A 15,000-nucleotide genomic window follows, 5' to 3' on the forward strand; every position below is an offset into this window, starting at 1 on the left:
ATGTGTGTGTGTGTGCTGTGTGTGTGTGTGTATGCGTGTATGCGTGTATGCGTGTATGTATGCATGTGTGCGTGCATGTGTGCGTGTGTGTGTGTGTGCTGTGTGCTGTGAACGGACATATCGCGATCATCAAGTGCCCCCTCCCTCCCCACTTTGCCTGCCAGCACTCACTGAGAACGAACACGGCGGTTTGCTGTGCTGCGTGTGCTATGTTTGCTTTTTTTGTGAAACGATTCGCTGTGGATTGTAGACGCTGGAGCTACTGGAGCGGGTACAGGCCAAGTATGGGCGGCAGGTTGTGCGCTATCGTCCAATGACAGCGCAAACGCGGGAAGAGTTTGAGGATCTCTACGGAGAAGGTTAGTCGGGCCTGTGTCCTGTTGCGCACATGGTCTGTAGTCTGGTGCAAGTTCGTGTGTGGTGTTCTTGCATGCACGCTTGCTTGCAAGTATGGTTTGTTTCTCGTTTTATCATCTGTGAGGATGTGTTTCTCCACTGTCACCTGGTGTCGTGTTGCGTCATGATGTCTCTGCCGTGCATGCAAGCATAACAACACAGGCACAGCGCGAGCATAACGCACCTGCAATGCCAGCATGCTGCTCACAAATGCCTGCACGTGACCACCACCACCACCACCACTGCCATCATCACCATCACTGCCACCACTGCCATCATCACCATCACTACCATCACTGCCATCACCACCACCTCCATCGTCATCATCACAGAGCTGTGGCAGCGCGACCCGGAGCTGTATCAGTACATGACCAAAGTGGAGCCGACGGGGCGGGCGCTGCGCGATTACGGCGTCAACGTGTGGATCACGGGTCGCCGCCGGTCCCAGGGGGCGGTGCGATCACAGCTGCACGTGGTCGAGCGCACCAAGGACGGCCGCTTCAAGGTCAACCCAATGGCGTTCTGGCCCTTTGAGACGGTGCAGGCGTACATACGCGAGCACAACGTGCCGTACAACGCGCTGCTTGACCAGGGGTACAAGTCCATTGGGGACGTGCACTCGACAGTTCCTGTTGGCAGCGATGCACCGGAGCGATCGGGCCGGTGGTCCGGCGACTACAGGACCGAGTGCGGCATGCACACGATGCTGGAGACGATGGGGTGCGACGACCAGGCGGGCAGCACCACCAGCACCGCAACCAGCAGCGGCATTGTGTCGGCATTCTCGTCCATGCTCTCGCTCGCAGAGCACAACAGCTCTCCACCGCCACAACAACAACAGCAGCAGCAGCAGCAGCATCATGACAGTGATGGTGGTGATGGCGATGATGGCGGTGTTGAATTGCATGTGGGCAAGAGTGCAATGGGTACGGGAGTGCAACAGGCAGCTGTGCACGCGCAGGGTAGCATGGCAAGCAAGGTTGGCGGTGCTGGGCGGGGAGCAAGTGCTGCCGATGGTGATGGGACCCAGGCAGACGCGGGTGCACGGCAGGAGGCGGCTGCAATCTCAGACTAGCAGCGGCAGCAGCAACTTTGGGAGGGGGGAGGGGGAGAGGGTGTTGTTGATGGGTGATTGGGTGATTGGATGAAGGGTGTTGTTGGTGGGTGAGGAAGTGCGCTTGTTCAAGTTTGGTGCGTTGCTTGGGGTGTAAGTTGTAAACACACACGTTTGTTGCTGATTAGCAGTGCTACATTCGTGCTCTTTTGCTTCTTTGTTGACTTTGCTTGCTTGCTCGTGTGCGTGTTCATCAATATTGTGCGAGATGATGCAATATGCATGGTCTTGTTGGCTTGGAAATGAACCTTACACACACATCGCTTGGCTGCACGCGCGCGCGTGTTTGTTTGTTTGTTTGTGTGTGTGTGTGTGTGTGTGTGTGTGTGGAAATGTGGTGGCTGGTATGGCAAGAGTTGACGAGGAGGGAGATGGTCGAGACGCGGTGTGGAAAACGAGGCGCCGTTTATTCACATGCACACGGTTCAGTTCAGCACAGATACCCACACACACACACACACACACACACACACACACACACACACACACACGGACAGCACTCACTTCACCACCACCATCTCCACTATGGGCGCTGCGCCTTGGATCAAAGCCAGCAGCCGCGCTGGCCGGGGCATTGGAGAGCGGTCACTTGGTCCACGACACCTTGGGGATGTCGTGGTGTTCTGTCATCGTGTCCAGCTTCTTGTTAAGCTCCTGTTGTTATTGCAGTATGTGCGCGGGAAACAACAGTGTGAACAAGCGGAGTGGACGTCAAAGGCAAGGACATGCAGCAGCAACTCGAGCGTGCGTGCATGCGTTCACATGGGAACATGTGCAAAGCAATTATGGCTTGAGCACGCACCTGAACTTTTTCCTTGTGTGTCTTCATGGCCTTTTCCCGAATCCGCGCAGCCTCCTGTCAACACGTGAGACAAAGCAGTGGGGTTGGGTTTCATGAGCTGGACGCAGGCAGGCGACAGGCAGGAGTATCCAAGCAGATGCAGCACTGAACCCTAGCTCAAAATTACATCACATACGTGCGCCAGTATGGACCAGTCACACGCCCATTCACTCACAGTGAAAACCACACTCACTTACACACAGAGGCACACAAACACACAACATACATACACACACATACAGCATACACACACACGCAGACACAGACACAGACACAGACACACCCCTGCGTTTTATTTGCAACGCACCCGCTTTGCTTGTTCTTTGGCAAACGCCCGCTCTGCTGGTGTCATGCCATCATCCTCCTTTTCCGCATGCTCGTCCTGGAAAGCAGGAGGACGTTCAAGTGGTCAGGGCCACGCAGAGCTACGAACCAAAAACAGGCGCTCGTACACCGCATTGTCGCGTCATCACCCGTTCACACTCACGTTCACACACACCCACCCACACACACCCACACACCCACACCCACACCCACACCCACACCCACACCCACACCCACACCCACACACACACACACACACACACACACACACACACACACACACACACACACACACACTTACTCACGCACACACTCACGCACCCACCCACACACACACACACACACCGCTTCTTGTCGCACGGTGTCCTTGAGAGCAGCATCCTCCTTCTTGCTATGCTTGTGTTTGTGCTTGTGCTTCTTCTTCTTCTTCTTTGACTTCCTGCCACGCCACAAGCCAGCCAAGTAACGCATGTCGTACGCACATACATATTGTGAGTGAGTTGCACAACCGTTGGGTGTATTTGTATGCGCAATCTTTGCCATTCCTCCACCCTCTTCCACTTGCTGTTGGCCCCCTCTCCCTCGCATGCCATCTCACTTCCTACGCCAGTGTGAGGCACAGAAGGAAGAACCAAACGCTGAGAGAGAGAGAGACACACACACACACATGCTTGTTGGACTCACTTGAGGCTGAGGGAGCCACCAACGTGTGCGTACGCGTCGTCGTCCATGATCGTCTTTGGGGGTGCGTGAAGTTGGGACAAATGGTGAACATCTTCCATTAATTATCTTGCAAAGGAGCAGCGTTCGCGAGCGAGGATGGTCGTGCTTGGCGAGAAGGTGTGTGCGTGTTGTGGTGGTGATGGTGGCGGCAAGAAGCTCTTGCGGTGTGCTGGCTGCCGGTCGGTGTGGTATTGCGGCCAGGCCTGTCAGAAGAAGCACTGGGCCAAGCATAGGGACGAGTGTCGCAAGCAGCAGGCGGAGCGGAAGAAGGCATCCAGTCACGCAGCACAACAACAAGTAGCGCCGCAACAGCGGAGGCAAGCACCACCGACCGCATCACAACGGCCACAAGATCAGCAGCCGATGCCACAGTCTGCACTACGGGCTGCGTCGCGGACTGCGTCATGCTCCAACCCGAAGAATGAAAAGAAGAAGAAGGGGAAACAACCGCAGGCACAGAGGAGGTTGCCGGCAGAACTGGCGAAGAAAGTGAAGCCCCCGCCAGTGCCCAAGTGCGCAGCGTCCATATTTCGGCATCACCACGTCATCAAGGCGTACCGACCAGCGTCTCCGTCAACTGGAGGCACACGGCCATCGCCCCAGCAACAACAACAACAGCAACACCACCAGCAGCAGCAGCCAGTGTTCAATGTACTCATTCTGTTGCATGATGGGGAAGGGACTGAGCAGGAGATGGCCACGCTGGCCGCGCGCATGCAGCTGTCCCATTTCCACTGCATCTCCGTCGCTGCTGACAGCCTTCAAGACGATCCGCTGCAGCCAACAGAATCTCACCCACAGGACAGCCGCGAGCCCTTGTTGTTTGTGGATGACGGCCCGTGGTTTGGAACCCGCCAGCAGCAGCCAGGAAAGGTGACAGTTCTGCAGTCGTGCACACAGCGTTTGCTGCGCCTGGTGGACAGCCTGGTTACTCAAGGCTACAGCCCAAAGGGTATCTTTCTCCTGGGCATTGGGCAGGGTGGCATGGCGGCGTGCCAGTGTGCCCTGTCTCTTGTGCGGCAACACCTGCACAATGGCACACGCGGCAGCGACGCTCCAAAGCAGACAACGGAAAACGATGGTGGTGGTGACGGCAGCGCCGTTGGAGTGCGGAAGGTGTTGGGAGGGGTGGTCGTGGTGAATGGACCTTGCTTGCATCCACTTATCGCGCACGCCAGAGTTGATGGCAGCGACAAGCCCACTACAGCATCGTCATCATCGTCGTCGTTGGCGATGTGCGGCTCGCTTGCTCCTCCCATATTGGTGACGCACGCAAAGCCAGACCCGCACCTGCCGGCTGCGCGGGTGGTGCGGGACGTGCATGCGCTTAGGCAGCAGTGGGGCGCAGACGTGACGCTTACGGAGACGCCAGAGGCAGCGGTGCTGTCGCCGACGGCAATGCGGGCCATCTTCGGCTTCCTTGGGCAGCACATGCGCACGGTGTTGCAGCACCTGGCAGACGCGGGGGAGCTTGTGCACGTCGCATCTTGATCAAGTGTGGGAGAAGGACAAGAGGGGAGAAGGTGTGTGTGTGTGTGTGTGTGTGTGTGTGTGTGTGTGTGTGTGTGTGTGTGTGTGTGTGTGTGTGTGTGTGTTTGGACCGGGGAGGGGGGTGTAGGTGGTCGTAATAATGCCACGACCATCAGTAAACAACCAAGTGACCCAAGAAAGAGGAGGAGGGGCGAGCGGAGGACTTTCATTCATCTTTGTTCCAGCAATCACAACACATCTCACAACAACAGCCAACATACAACATGGCGTCTGATGTGGCGCGGGTTTCCAGAAGGCTGCAGGCAGCCAAGGAGGTAGGTGTGTGTGTGTGTGTGTGTGTGTGTGTGTGTGTGTGTGTGTGTGTGTGTGTGTGTGTGTGTGTGTGTGTGTGTGTGTGTGTGTGTGTGTGTGCGTGCGTGCGTGCGTGTGTCGCTCGCTTGCTCATGGGTTGTGAGGTGACAGGACAACGTGCTGGACTTGAAGGAATGCAACCTCAAGTCAATCCCTCAGGCCATCTTCCTCGTCCTTCGGGCTGTCAGTTGGCTTGTCGAGGAAGGGTGACGTGGGAGAGTGGAGCCATCGCGCCAATGCCGTGTGCCGTCTGTGCTTGGGTGTGTGGTGTCTGCGAGGTGTATATTCGCTCATACATGTGTGTGCGTATGCCTGTGTGCAATCAATCTTGCATGTCTGATGCACGCTTGTGCCTTGACGCGTGTGCTGGCGAACACTCAGGAGCTGGACACGATCAAGGCCATTGATCTCTCGAACAACGTGTTGCAGAAGGTGTCGCCGAAGCTGGAGCTCTTCACGGGCGTCGAGCGTGAGTTCATCTCGAGGATACATGTTGTCTTGCGTGCCTGCACTTGGAAGAATGCACCCACGCCACTCTCGCCATCTCTCCTCGCACACACACACGTACACACACATACACACACATACACACACACATACACACACACACACACACATACATACACATACACACACACACGCACACCCGCACACACACAACACCACGCAGGGTTGGTGCTGTCTGGCAACCCGATCAGCAACTGGGACTTCTTGTCGTTGGTACCTACAGTCACGGAGCTCGTCCTCGACACGTGCCAACTCGAGCAGCTGCCACCGCAGGTGTATGGGCTGACCAAGCTGCGGCGCCTCAGCCTCCAGGGCAACACCATCACAGAGCTTGATGTGGAGCGCACGCGGGCGTGGGAGAAGTTGGAGCACTTGGACGTCACGGGCAACCCGCTTGCGCCCGCCGTTGTTGTTGAGCTGCAGACCAGGCCTTTCTCCTTGGCATTGTAGCAGCTTTGTGGTGTGCATGCGTGCGTGTGTGTGTGTGTGTGTGTGTGTCCGTGCGTGTGTGTATGCTTGCGATGTATCGACTAACTAGAGCGTGTATATCGATCGATCAAGGTGAACCTGTGGCCAACCCACAGTGAACTATAACCAGGGCGCATGCCCACAAACAGACAGACAGACAGACAGACAGACAGACAGACAGACACACACACACACACACACACACACACACACACACACACACACACACAGAGGTGCGATTAGAAGACGAATGGCTCGTACACCATGCTGGCGGGACACGCTGGCAGGGACACGTTAGCACTCGGGGAACAAAGCTTCACAGTACTGGCGACGGTGCCGTTGATGTGTGCTGTGACCAAGTCGCCACCTGTTGTGAGCAGCACGACCTTTGCCTGGTCGGACAGCAGCGCCATGGCAGTGCCACCGTGCGCAACGGTGACGGGCGACGAGAGTGTGATGCGCGTGATGCTTGGCGCCATGGATATCGGGTCGAACGCGCCCAGGGCGTGTGTCTGCGCCGCTGGTTGTGCGGTCTGCAGCTGTGCAGCGTTCCGCGAGGGCGGGGGCACGAGCACGCCATACACGAACGAAGATGGCTGGTATTGCAACCCCGTAAGCAGCTGCTGTGGCGCAAACGGGAGCGTGCGGGCACAGGACCCGTTGGTGAGGTAGCACTCCACCAGGCCCTGCTCAAGCTGCACCCAGAGTGACCCGGTTGCCGTGACAAAGGTGGTGGCCGGGTGCTTGGCCGGACCGCCGAGCCCGATGGCCGCCAAGCTCTCGTTCACAAGCACGCGCGTCTGGCGCGTGGTTGCCAAGGTGTAGTTAAACAGGACGACAGAGAGGCGCGGGTCTGCGGTGTGCTTGCCGGTGACTGCCGTCACAATGGCGTCCCACCCGCTGTTGACGCTCACTGTGTGCTCGCACGCGTCCATGCCGGGGTCAAACAAGTCCGGCAGCTGTTGTGTTGTGCGGATCGTGGCGTCTGCAAGCAGCATGCCAATCAGCGTCCATGGCTGCGCTGCGTCGGGGGTGCTGCTGTCGTTCCTGGACACGGGCTTCGCCAGGGCAAAGTACCACTTGCCGGTGCGGTCCACGTCCGATGGCGTGCAGTCTGCCACGTGCCAGCCTTTGCTCTGCAGCGAAGGCCCGACCTTCTCCACCGTGCCCGTCCGCCAGTCCACGCGCTGCAGCTGCCCACTGCCACCTTCCATCGCGTACAGCCCTTGCAGCGATCCCACCACCACACGCGGACACGACACGCTGACCACCAACACCACCAACGCCACCGCCACCGCCACCCGCCTCGTCATTCCGTCCACCACCATCGTCAGCATCATCTCACTTCGTTGTCGTGGTCACCGCCAACACCCACTGACACACACTCAACCAACCCTTGCACAACCACCACCGCTTGCTTGCTTGCTTGCTTGTTTGCTTGTTCGCTTGTGTTGTGTGTGCGTGTTTTGTTGCACGTGTGCTTTTCCTTTGTGAAAGGCTCAACCTCAACTGCTTCCCTCCTCCACTCTCTGTCTCCCCTTCTTCGTCTCACTCTCTCCTCGTCTCGCTTCGCTCAACCCCTCGACTGGCCTTCAAAGATGGTGAGCAGCTGCCTTGGTGTCTTTGTGGATGCGTGCTGGCTTGCTTGGCTGCCGTCCAAACGCGTTCGTGCGTGTGGAATCGCACTCCGTCACATCGCACCCTCACATGACCCCATACGCACTCTCTGAATACACTCTCTTGCTCTGCACCCTGCCGCTTCCACAGTCTGACGCCAAGCGCACGGTGAGGCTCCTCTCCTCTGCATTGTGTGTGTGTGTGTGTGTGTGTGTGTGTGTGTGTGTGTGTGTGTGTGTGTGTGTGTGTGTGTGTGTGTGTGTGTGGTGCCACATTTCATTCGTTGCATGTTTGGGCTGATCACTGGCTCATGCACTCGTGCACTCATGCACTCGTGCACTCGCGCTCTTGATTTGCTAGGCCTCCGGCAACGATGCCACCAACGGTGCCAACCCTGCAAAGCGGTATGAAGCTACGTGTGCTGTGTGTGTTTGTGCATATGGATATGTGGTGACTTGGCGCTTGCTTGCATCCTTGCTCGTGTTTGTTTCCTGCATTGAACAGGAGACAGGTTGCTTTGGTCTGCAGTGCTCGTCAAACTCACAATCGAAATGCCCTCCCCCTTCCTCTCCCTCCTCTCCCTCCTCTCCGTCCCCCCCCAAACGTCTGTACCCTGACTCTTCTAATATGTGGCCTCCATGGCGCCATGTCGTGTACAGCCCTTTCATTCGTGTAAGTCCCTTCCTCATCTCACTTGTTAGTGTCTGCCAAACAACGTGCTGTTGTCGCGCTTGGAACATATGCAGATGGTATTACGGCTTCCACGCTAACTTCTCGGGTGCGCCTTGTGTCTTCCATCGCAGGTGCCGGATGAGTCCGCTGCCTACTCGCTGGACAGCTTCTGCATCCCTGCCCACTACAAGAACGATCTTGAGGAGATTGTTCTTCCCCACGGCATCGTCCAGGACCGGTTCGTCACCCGCGTGGTGCAGTGGTCATGTGTGTGTGTGTGTCTGTGTGTGTCTGTGTGTCTGTGTGTGTGTGTGTGTGTGTGTGTGGTCGGTGGGGCAGTGCTGCCATTGGAGTGAGTTGCATATTGGTGCACACGTATGTCAGTTCGCTCTTTCGCTGGCGTGTAGCACAACGTCATGTGGTCACTGACTTGCCTGCGTGTGGTGTGCAACGTGCGCAGCATCCAGCGCATGGCTCGCGACATTGTTGAGGACCACCAGCACCAGCCTCTCGTGTGCCTGTGCGTCCTCAAGGTGAGCAGCTGCTTCTTCACACACGCATGTTTTTGCGTTGCATGTGGTTGTTGAATGCACACGCTATTCGCTGCCTGCATGCATGACCTGATGGTGGCTGAGCTGTGTGCTTGGATTGCCTTGGCGCATGTGCTTCCCTTGCGCCGCAGCGAAATGAAATCACCTCCTCACCAAACCAAACAACGCATGCACACCTTTATGCACCACCACCACCACCACCACCACCACCACCACCACCATTCCCATAACCAGGGCGGGCATCAGTTCTTCTCGGACCTCTTCAACGAGATCAAGAAGCTGAACGTGAGTGCGGAGTCGTCTGTGCCGCTGCGTGTGGACTTTATCCGCTGCAAGTCGTACGAGAACGACGAGTCATCGGGCAAGGTCCAGGTCATTGGCGGCGACAGCCTCGACTCCCTCAAGGGCGAAAACGTCCTCATCGTCGAGGTAGGCGTGTATGCTCTGTGTGTGTGTGTGTGTGTGTGTGTGTGTGTGTGTGTGTGTGTGTGTGTGTGTGTGTGTGTGTGTGTGTGTGTGTGTGAACCTGTTTCAGCCACACTGCCTTTCGCTTCCTTCGCGTATTGTGTGATCCATTTCCGCCTCGTCCACTTCTCACGCCACCCTTGTGCCCCACCTCGCACCTCTTGTCACTGACCAGGACATGATTGACACGGGTCGCACAATGGTGAAGCTTGTCTCCACCCTCAACGACTACGCCCCCAAGTCTCTTCGCGTGGCAAGGTACACAACGCGCATACACATCTTTTCTGCAATCGATCACTGTGTGTGTGCGCGCGCGTGTCATGGTCTGTTTGTTTGTACTCACCAACACCCAATTCATACACATACACCCCAATGCACCACGCATGCACACGTGTTCACAGCCTCTTCTTGAAGCGTACGGAGCGCAGCAACGGCTTCAAGCCAGAATGTGCGTGTCCTTCTCTTGCGCATCGTGTGTGTATGCGCGCGTGTGTGCGTGCGTGTGCGTGTCCAGCTCGAGTGCGACTTGTGTACTTCATTTTGGTTCGTGGCTGAATTGCACACACACACACACACACACACACACACACACACACACACACACACACACACACACACACACACACACACACACACACACACACACACACACACACAAACATACCTATTTCACCTTCCCGTTGATGGCCTTGCCGCAGATGTTGGGTTTGAGGTGCCGGACAAGTTCCTCGTTGGCTACGCCCTCGACTACAACGAGTACTTCCGTGATCTCGACGTGAGTGCCGATGATGACGGTGCCCATGATTCGTGCGCGCTTGAGCCAAGTTCCGCCACAACAACAGCAACATTCACACTCATTCACACAGACAAATGTACGCACGCACACGCACACGCACACACACACACACACATTCACATTCATGCACGCCACAGCACGCCGACTCACACCACTTCTTTGCTTCTTGCTTGCTTTCGTTTGTTTCGGGACAGCACGTTGCTGTGCTCAACGATGCGGCCAAGGCCAAATACCACCAGTAATCACATGCAGCCATGCATCCCCATCATGGCACCTCGCCAGTGGTGGTTTGAGCAGCTGCCCCCTGATTGATTTTTCTTTGCCTTGTTTGTTGTGTGGGGTCAACAATATCGCTGCTCTTTCTGTTCCCTTGCTTTTTTTTTTTCTTCTCACGTGATACTTGAACTCTGTGTTTTGTGCTGACGGCGATGGTGTTTCCTTTTCCGCTTCATGTGATGTGATGTGGTGTGCAGTCACTGTCATGACACACACCGTGATGATGAATAAAGATGGTGATGATAAGCTGTATTGTGGTCTTGCGGTGTCACGCCATATATGCTGTGTAATGAATAGCATGAGGTTTTCACGACCACACACATGGTGCGCTCAAGAAAGAAAGGTTGGTAACAGGTTGGACAGGTGCGGTGCCCTTGACATGACGCTTGGCTGAAATCATTGTTTCATTTGCTCGTAAGAGAGGGGTTGTCTTCTCAAGCGGCCTTTTGGCGGCGCAGCTTTGCTTGCCGCTTTCGCTCCTTCGCCTGATTGGCGTTTGAGGTTGGGCCGGGCCAGGATGGGGGGGGGGGAATGAGGATGAGTGAGCAAACATTGTCGCCTGTTGATAGAACAGGAAAAGAGGAGGAGGGGGGCGAGGGAACGCCAGGAGGGCGGGCCAGTTGCACAAGATACCGCCAGCCACAGACACACGCAGACACACAGCCACCCACAACACGACAGAACACTACATCACAAGCACCCACCGCTGCCTTTCTGCGCGCGAGGTCTGCCAACATGGCGGCGCGCCTGTCGGCTTCACTGTCACGGAGCAGCATCGACGCCGTGCGGGCACGCTCCTGTGCAACAACACAATCAACAGATCGATCAACGTCACAATCAAAGCCATGCGGGTGTCATTTGAATGTGAATCACGTGTGTCAATTGAATGCGAATCAACTGCACGGGTGTCCTTGTGAGATCATTCCCCTTCCATCTGCTTGGCTCCACGTCCTTACATCAGTGTCCCCTTCTCCTTTACACACCACCCGCCCCCCCACACCGCCCTCATCATCGCATCTACCGCTTCGTCGTCGTCATCGTCATCCGTCCCTTCAGCGGCGGCCACGTCCTCCTCGCGAAACACGCGCTCGCCCGTTGACGGATGCACGAAGAACCGCCGACGCAGCCGGTCTTGTCGCTCGTCATCTGAACAGTGAGAAAATGGTTGCATTGTGTGTGAGAAGCGTGCTTGTGTGGTGTGGTGTGGTGTGTATTTGTGCGGAGAGTGCTATGCGTGGTTGAATGCAGTCAGGACAACAAATTTGCTTGAGCGCGTAGATAGGTAGATCGCGTACGCACACGTGAAGAGGGCACACCTTCGGAGAGCCCCGCCTCCACCATGGCGAGGATGTAGAGGTGTTGCGGTAGCGCTGTGAGGGCGCCGTGTTTCGTGCCCATGCTTGTCACGGTGTCGCCGGGGGGTTGCATGCCCTGTGTCCGAGTCTTGTACTCCTCGTACGCTTTCGGGTTTGTGCGCGCCATGGCTGCCAGGATTGCGTCATCGTTCGCATTGCTCGAGCCTGCAGGCAACCAGGCATTGTCGAATCGTGAGCAACGCGACGCCAAAGCAACCAACAAGTACCGCGCAACGGGCGAGCAAGCGCGTCATGAGACCATGTCAAGCGAAGACACGGGTGAGGGGGAGGCACAGCGACCATAAAGAGTCTGGAAACAACAGAGCAAGTGGTTGTGTGCGGAGTACAAGGCCCGCGTACGCTCATACGGGCGCCAAGCAGGATGTCAGCCGTTTATACCAGCAGTGTCGTGTGCAGCACTCGTGTTTGTGAAGTGATGCTGTGTGTCGTCAAACACAGCCAGCGGGTTGTCGTCGCTGACTCCAAGCTCAGGAATGGCGGTATCGTGACCATGGGCAGGGTGTGGTACGTTGGGTTCCTCATCCTGCTGCGCCACTTGCAAGTTCGTTTTGACCTCTTGCAGTCGTTGTTGCTTTCGTCGCTCCTTCTCAGCCTTCAGCGCCTCCAGCCGCTGGTCGTGGATATGAGAGCGTAGATTGAGGGACCAAGCACATGTGTGTGAGTGTGTGAGTGTGTGAGTGTGTGAGTGAGTGAGTGAGTGAGTGAGTGAGTGAGTGAGTGAGTGAGTGAGTGAGTGAGTGAGTGGGTGAGTGAGTGAGTGAGTGAGTGAGTGAGTGTGTGTGTGTGTGTGTGTGAGAGAGTGAGTGAGAGAGAGTGTGTGTGAGTGAGAGAGTGAGTGAGAGAGAGTGAGAGAGAGAGAGTGAGTGAGTGAGTGAGAGAGTGAGTGAGTGAGTGAGTGTGTGTGTGTGTGTGAGTGTGTGTGTGTGTGTGAGTGCATTGTAGAGTGCGCACGCGTGCGTCAGTGTTAAAGAGGCGAGCAGTTCGCCAGCAAGTGGCCAGACCACCACAGCGTGGAGGCGTTGTGTCTGACAGTGGAGCACTTACCGAGACTGCTGTTGATGAGGACGAGCTCGTTGTGGCCTTGCTCGCCACCGGAGCCGCACCACTGCTCAAGCACACACAGCAAGGCTGAATATCAGAATGTACCAGTGACAATCCAGTGTGCGCGCACAAGCATCGTGAAGACCACACACACACACACTCTCTCTCTCTCTCTCTCATACACACACACACACACACACACACACAAAACGTACATGTTGAGTTCACGCTGGCTGACGTCGCGGCGACTTGAAGCCGTACGCCCAAAAATCCTCTGCATGACTTCGGGTGGCACCTCTGGCTTTGCAGCGCGCTGCTGTGGCTGGTGTGGCTCTTGTCGCCCCTGTTGTGTCTGTTCCGCGTGTTGTTGTTGCTGTCCTTGTACTTCAACAGGCTGCGTCTCGGCCGCAACTGGCTTTGAGTCCTCACTGCTCGCGTCCTGAGCCGGCCCTTGCGCCAACGGCTGCGATGTGGCGGCAGCAGCAACGGCCGCTTCCTCATGTGGCGCCTTGGCCGCCTCTTCCCCGCCCACAGTTTGCTCCTGCTGTTGCTGCGGTTCTTGCTGCTGCTCTTGTGCTTTCTTCCGAGAGCTGCGGCGGCGCGACGATCGCGCAAACGAGCGGAGACTGAACAGTTTGCGCTTTGGCTTGTACACTTCTGCGGATGCGCTCTTTCCTTCGTCCGAGCGTTCTGTGTGCTCATCAGCTGTTGCGACATCGTTTGCAGCAGCAGCTTGTGCGACATCCGCGTCGTTGTCTTCGCCAAACCCTTCGATGTCTTCCAAGGCAGCCACATCGGGAGCTGTGACTGGGGTACTTTCCTTGGTCCCTGTCGCGGGTTGTTGTTGTTGCTGTTGCTGTTGTGACTGTTGCTGCTGTTGTGGCTGTTGTTGTTGCTGTGTGGTGGTGAAGTGGCTCCAACGTCGAAGCACAGGTGCTTTGTTGATGTCAAGCTCCGGCTCATGTGTTGTCGCGCCAAAGCCAAACACCTCGTGATCAGAGCTTCTTCGTCGCTGTGCCTGCGACTGCGGGGCCGCTTGTGCCGTCGATGGCTGTGTCTGCTGCTCCGCTTGTGGCTGTGCCTGCGCTTCTGGTCGAGTGGCTGTTGTTGCGCTGGGTTGTGATGCCGCTACACGCGCTGGCGGCGGCGGAGGGGGAGGTGGGGGTGTGGTAGACACATCACTCGGCTGGATAGAGGGCTGCGTGGTCGGCGCCGCTTGTGCGGTGCTTGCTGCGGGCTGCTTGGAGGCCGCGGCTGCACTTGGCACAGAGGCAGGGAGAGCGCTGTGGGCAAGCAGAGGCTGCGGAGCAGCGCCGAGGAACCCGGCTGTGCCGCGTTGGTGTGCTGTGCGCCGCATGCGCCTGTCAACGAGCTCCGTCAAAATGCGGTCAATCTCCTGCGCAGATGCGTCCACCAGGGATTGAATGGCAGGGTCCACAGCTGGGGACTTGTTGCTTCGATCTTCCAACTGTTTCTGCAACTTGGACAGCTGTCGTGACAGAGAGTAGGAGAAGGCGGGGTGTTGGGGGGTTGGGGGGTTGGCAGGCAAGTGCGAGGCAAACGAATGCAATGCGTGTGAGGACTCTAGATTATGTATTCAGCCACTCAAACATTCAATGGCAGGACGAAACAGCAACAGGACAGCACGTCACACATCACACCAGACCACCAAAACGTTACCAAGAAGCAAGACCACGCGACTTTGACTGACAAGCGTTGCTTGCAAGCAACCAAAGAAGAGAAGCATGGATGATGTTAAGCAGCAGCTTGCTTGCTTGCTTGCTTGCACGCACCTTTCGCTTCAGTTGCCGGTTCTCCTTGGCTGCTGCTGCCGCTGCAGCATCAGCTGGACTGCGCTTGCTGCTCCGTCTCCGCATCATGGTGCTTGCTTGGTGCGGGAGGCAGCGGTTTGAGGGTTGGTGGGGAGGAGGAGGATTGGAAGGAGGAGGTGGGGCGTATTTTGTTTTGGTTGCTTCTTGTTCTTGTGGGCT

At 56.7% G+C, this 15,000-nt stretch overlaps 7 protein-coding genes across 7 annotated transcripts; 4 read left to right on the forward strand and 3 right to left on the reverse strand.

The window, feature by feature from the left end:
- Positions 1-39: 39 nt before the first annotated feature.
- PTSG_09582 (phosphoadenosine phosphosulfate reductase) lies at positions 40-1,471 on the forward strand (the record flags this gene model as incomplete). The annotated part of the gene is made up of 3 exons (XM_004989955.1): positions 40-45; positions 251-359; positions 729-1,471. 3 exons carry the CDS (start codon positions 40-42, stop codon positions 1,469-1,471), a joined length of 858 nt encoding a protein of 285 aa, XP_004990012.1.
- A 624-nt stretch (positions 1,472-2,095) lies between these two features.
- On the reverse strand, positions 2,096-3,406 carry PTSG_09583 (uncharacterized protein; the record flags this gene model as incomplete). Its single annotated transcript, XM_004989956.1, has 5 exons — positions 2,096-2,164; positions 2,313-2,366; positions 2,659-2,733; positions 3,021-3,114; positions 3,360-3,406. The coding sequence occupies 5 exons, from the start codon at positions 3,404-3,406 to the stop codon at positions 2,096-2,098; spliced, it is 339 nt and encodes a 112-aa protein (XP_004990013.1).
- A 355-nt stretch (positions 3,407-3,761) lies between these two features.
- PTSG_09584 (uncharacterized protein) lies at positions 3,762-4,889 on the forward strand (the record flags this gene model as incomplete). The annotated part of the gene is made up of 2 exons (XM_004989957.1): positions 3,762-4,505; positions 4,677-4,889. The coding sequence occupies 2 exons, from the start codon at positions 3,762-3,764 to the stop codon at positions 4,887-4,889; spliced, it is 957 nt and encodes a 318-aa protein (XP_004990014.1).
- Positions 4,890-5,044: 155 nt separating this feature from the next.
- PTSG_09585 (uncharacterized protein) lies at positions 5,045-6,367 on the forward strand. Its single transcript, XM_004989958.1, has 4 exons — positions 5,045-5,203; positions 5,352-5,423; positions 5,622-5,709; positions 5,911-6,367. Exons 1-4 carry the CDS (start codon positions 5,153-5,155, stop codon positions 6,195-6,197), a joined length of 498 nt encoding a protein of 165 aa, XP_004990015.1. The 5' UTR covers positions 5,045-5,152; the 3' UTR covers positions 6,198-6,367.
- A 56-nt stretch (positions 6,368-6,423) lies between these two features.
- Positions 6,424-7,712, reverse strand: PTSG_09586 (uncharacterized protein). The gene has a single exon (XM_004989959.1). It carries the CDS (start codon positions 7,553-7,555, stop codon positions 6,455-6,457), a length of 1,101 nt encoding a protein of 366 aa, XP_004990016.1. The 5' UTR covers positions 7,556-7,712; the 3' UTR covers positions 6,424-6,454.
- PTSG_09587 (hypoxanthine phosphoribosyltransferase 1) lies at positions 7,666-10,903 on the forward strand. The gene is made up of 11 exons (XM_004989960.1): positions 7,666-7,816; positions 7,983-8,000; positions 8,193-8,236; positions 8,492-8,504; positions 8,636-8,742; positions 8,965-9,037; positions 9,290-9,484; positions 9,696-9,778; positions 9,922-9,968; positions 10,219-10,295; positions 10,511-10,903. The coding sequence occupies exons 1-11, from the start codon at positions 7,814-7,816 to the stop codon at positions 10,556-10,558; spliced, it is 708 nt and encodes a 235-aa protein (XP_004990017.1). The 5' UTR covers positions 7,666-7,813; the 3' UTR covers positions 10,559-10,903.
- Positions 10,904-11,015: 112 nt separating this feature from the next.
- On the reverse strand, positions 11,016-14,924 carry PTSG_12902 (uncharacterized protein). The gene is made up of 8 exons (XM_004989961.1): positions 14,803-14,924; positions 13,225-14,498; positions 13,013-13,073; positions 12,347-12,578; positions 11,909-12,112; positions 11,614-11,738; positions 11,297-11,389; positions 11,016-11,077 (listed from the first exon to the last, which is right to left on the reverse strand). Exons 1-8 carry the CDS (start codon positions 14,887-14,889, stop codon positions 11,027-11,029), a joined length of 2,127 nt encoding a protein of 708 aa, XP_004990018.1. The 5' UTR covers positions 14,890-14,924; the 3' UTR covers positions 11,016-11,026.
- Positions 14,925-15,000: the final 76 nt, after the last annotated feature.

This window comes from Salpingoeca rosetta (assembly GCF_000188695.1).
Source record: "Salpingoeca rosetta unplaced genomic scaffold supercont1.26, whole genome shotgun sequence".
NCBI classification, from domain to species: domain Eukaryota; class Choanoflagellata; order Craspedida; family Salpingoecidae; genus Salpingoeca; species Salpingoeca rosetta.

Coding starts and splice junctions, on each gene's coding strand:
- PTSG_09585 (XM_004989958.1), top strand. CDS start 5,153: ATGGCGTCTGATGTGGCGCGGGTTTCCAGAAGGCTGCAGGCAGCCAAG. Junction 5,204..5,351: donor GGCTGCAGGCAGCCAAGGAG/GTAGGTGTGTGT, acceptor GTGAGGTGACAG/GACAACGTGCTGGACTTGAA. Junction 5,424..5,621: donor TCTTCCTCGTCCTTCGGGCT/GTCAGTTGGCTT, acceptor GCGAACACTCAG/GAGCTGGACACGATCAAGGC.
- PTSG_09586 (XM_004989959.1), bottom strand. CDS start 7,555: ATGATGCTGACGATGGTGGTGGACGGAATGACGAGGCGGGTGGCGGTG.
- PTSG_09587 (XM_004989960.1), top strand. Junction 9,485..9,695: donor AAAACGTCCTCATCGTCGAG/GTAGGCGTGTAT, acceptor GTCACTGACCAG/GACATGATTGACACGGGTCG. Junction 10,296..10,510: donor AGTACTTCCGTGATCTCGAC/GTGAGTGCCGAT, acceptor GTTTCGGGACAG/CACGTTGCTGTGCTCAACGA.
- PTSG_12902 (XM_004989961.1), bottom strand. CDS start 14,889: ATGATGCGGAGACGGAGCAGCAAGCGCAGTCCAGCTGATGCTGCAGCG. Junction 14,499..14,802: donor ACCGGCAACTGAAGCGAAAG/GTGCGTGCAAGC, acceptor CTGTCACGACAG/CTGTCCAAGTTGCAGAAACA. Junction 11,390..11,613: donor ACGATGACGACGACGAAGCG/GTAGATGCGATG, acceptor GTTGTTGCACAG/GAGCGTGCCCGCACGGCGTC.